Genomic DNA, 2191 nt, shown 5'->3' with positions numbered 1-2191 from the left:
ATAAATAATATAGTAATTATTATTTAGTTAAAGATTAATTGTCAAAAATTAATTATATAACATATTAACAATAAAACAAGTAATAATAGGTGATTGAATAAATAATTAATAATTAATATATCAATCATATATTATGTTAATTATAATCTATTAATTAGTAAAGTTAGTAAACAAAAAATAAATAGTAATTACTCAATTAATAATTAATATTAAATTATAATTATCCATAGATAATATAATAATCAATAATAATTAATAATTGAGAATTAGTAACTTATCATTATAAAAAGAATAAATGTCAAAAATTAATCATGTGATATATCAAATAATAAATTATTAAATAAACATTAGTAATTAATTAAATAATTATTTAATTATTTAATTAAAAGTTAATAATTTAAGTAGTAAATAGAATATTAATAAATTATGTACATATTGATTATTTTTTTCATACACTAATTAATTACTTATAATCTAATAAATATTAGTACATTACTAACATAGTAATTAATTATAATTAATTACTAATCACTATTTTTATATTATTTAGCATATTAATATATTATATATAGTTTAATTACTAATTGATTTATCTATTATTATTATATTACTAATATATTAATTTTTATTTGCTAAATAATTATCAATTTAATTACTTAATATATTAATTTAATAGTATTAATTACATGTACTTAAAACAAATATAAATGTAGTCAAACCCAATTTAACTTTTTTGTCATACTCAAATTATTTTTTTGAAAGACCACCAAACATAATTTCAGAATCAGTTTTAGAATAATTTTTAATAATTTTATTTTCAATTTTTACCAAAAATAAAATAATTTTAAAAAAATTACTAAATGGGCTCTATCTTTCTAGTTAATCAAAAATATTTGTAGGCAATTTCAATTACATCCATGACAATATTCAATGCCAATCAACATCACACGGTATCATAGACATATTTCAATAATTTAAGTTCTATTTATTTTATCAATTTAAATTTAAAATTAAAATTTTATTATAATAAAAAAATTTTAAAAATAATTATATTTAATTTTTTATCATAATAAAAAAATTTTAAATAAAATTATATTTTAACTCTAATTAAAAATTCAAAGCAACTAATTAAATAGCCCTTAGAACATGAAAATTAAAAGGAAAAACACATTAAGTTAAGGCCATGTTTGGAAGTGGGATTTTATGGGGAAAAAGATTTTGAAGGAAACGGAAAAAGAAAATAAAGGGGAAAAGAATAAAAAACTTTCACCTAGTTTGGAACCTGAAAGAAAATTTATGGAAAAACAAATTTTTTGAAAGTTTTTGAACAACATACAACTAGATGGAGGACGATTTCAGCGAGCTCTGGCGTGATAGATGATGGCAACGTAGGTAAGGACAGCGGTAGATCCCGACAGAGAAGAAAGATCACGACCAAGGACGATTTCGTTGCAAGCTCCGACGTGATGAACGATGGTGACACAGGCAAGGACGGCAGTAGATCGCGCCGGAGAAGTAAGATCACGGCCGAAGACGATTCCGTTGCGGGCTCCGACGTGATGAACGATGGCGGCGCAGGCAAGGACAGCGACAGATCACGCCGGAGAACAAAGATCACGGCCGACGACGACCGCCGCGGAAGAGAGGAGAGAGAAGGCGGAGGAGAAGAGAGGGAGAGGGAGGGACGGGCGCAGCGTCGTGCGAGGAAGACAGAGAGGAAAGAGAGAGAGGAGAGAGGAGAGCCGTCACCTGAATGATGAGGAAAATGCTAATTATTCAAGTCATTCTGACAAGTCAAGTTCTTCATCTAATAATAAAAACGCAATATAATAATTTTCTTCTTTGATGATATCGTTAATTACTAAAATAATAGCAACTTGTTAGATTAAAAGCTCGACCATCTGGAAACACCGGTGCCATCGAAGAAGCGCGTCAAGAGGGCCCACCAGAAACCCAGCTTACGGGGCCCACTGTAAAAGAGCAGCTGATGAGTGCGTAAATTATGCACTCATTTGTTACTCCTTTAGCTAGTTTCGGCATGTTTTTTCTCAAGTTTTTATGTGGATTTGATGATTTTTCCTTGAGTGTGCAGCAATGGATGAAATTGCTGAGTTTTGAGGCATTTTGAATCAAAAAGACAGAGAATGAGACGATACGTTGCCTTCAGATGGCGATGCGGCTTGAAAAGGAG

General features: G+C 28.3%; 1 protein-coding gene across 1 annotated transcript; it reads left to right on the top strand.

The window, feature by feature from the left end:
* The first annotated feature begins 930 nt into the window (after positions 1-930).
* LOC112093490 (pre-mRNA-splicing factor 38B-like) lies at positions 931-1757 on the top strand. Its single transcript, XM_024172048.1, has 2 exons — positions 931-950; positions 1343-1757. The coding sequence occupies exons 1-2, from the start codon at positions 931-933 to the stop codon at positions 1755-1757; spliced, it is 435 nt and encodes a 144-aa protein (XP_024027816.1).
* The last annotated feature ends 434 nt before the right edge of the window (positions 1758-2191 follow it).

This window comes from Morus notabilis, unplaced genomic scaffold (genome assembly GCF_000414095.1).
Source record: "Morus notabilis unplaced genomic scaffold, ASM41409v2 Scaffold2111, whole genome shotgun sequence".
In the NCBI taxonomy this organism is placed as follows: Eukaryota; Viridiplantae; Streptophyta; class Magnoliopsida; order Rosales; family Moraceae; genus Morus; species Morus notabilis.
This window is presented reverse-complemented; position numbering and strand designations above follow the sequence as displayed.

Coding starts and splice junctions, on each gene's coding strand:
- LOC112093490 (XM_024172048.1), top strand. CDS start 931: ATGCCAATCAACATCACACG. Junction 951..1,342: donor ATGCCAATCAACATCACACG/GTATCATAGACA, acceptor ACATACAACTAG/ATGGAGGACGATTTCAGCGA.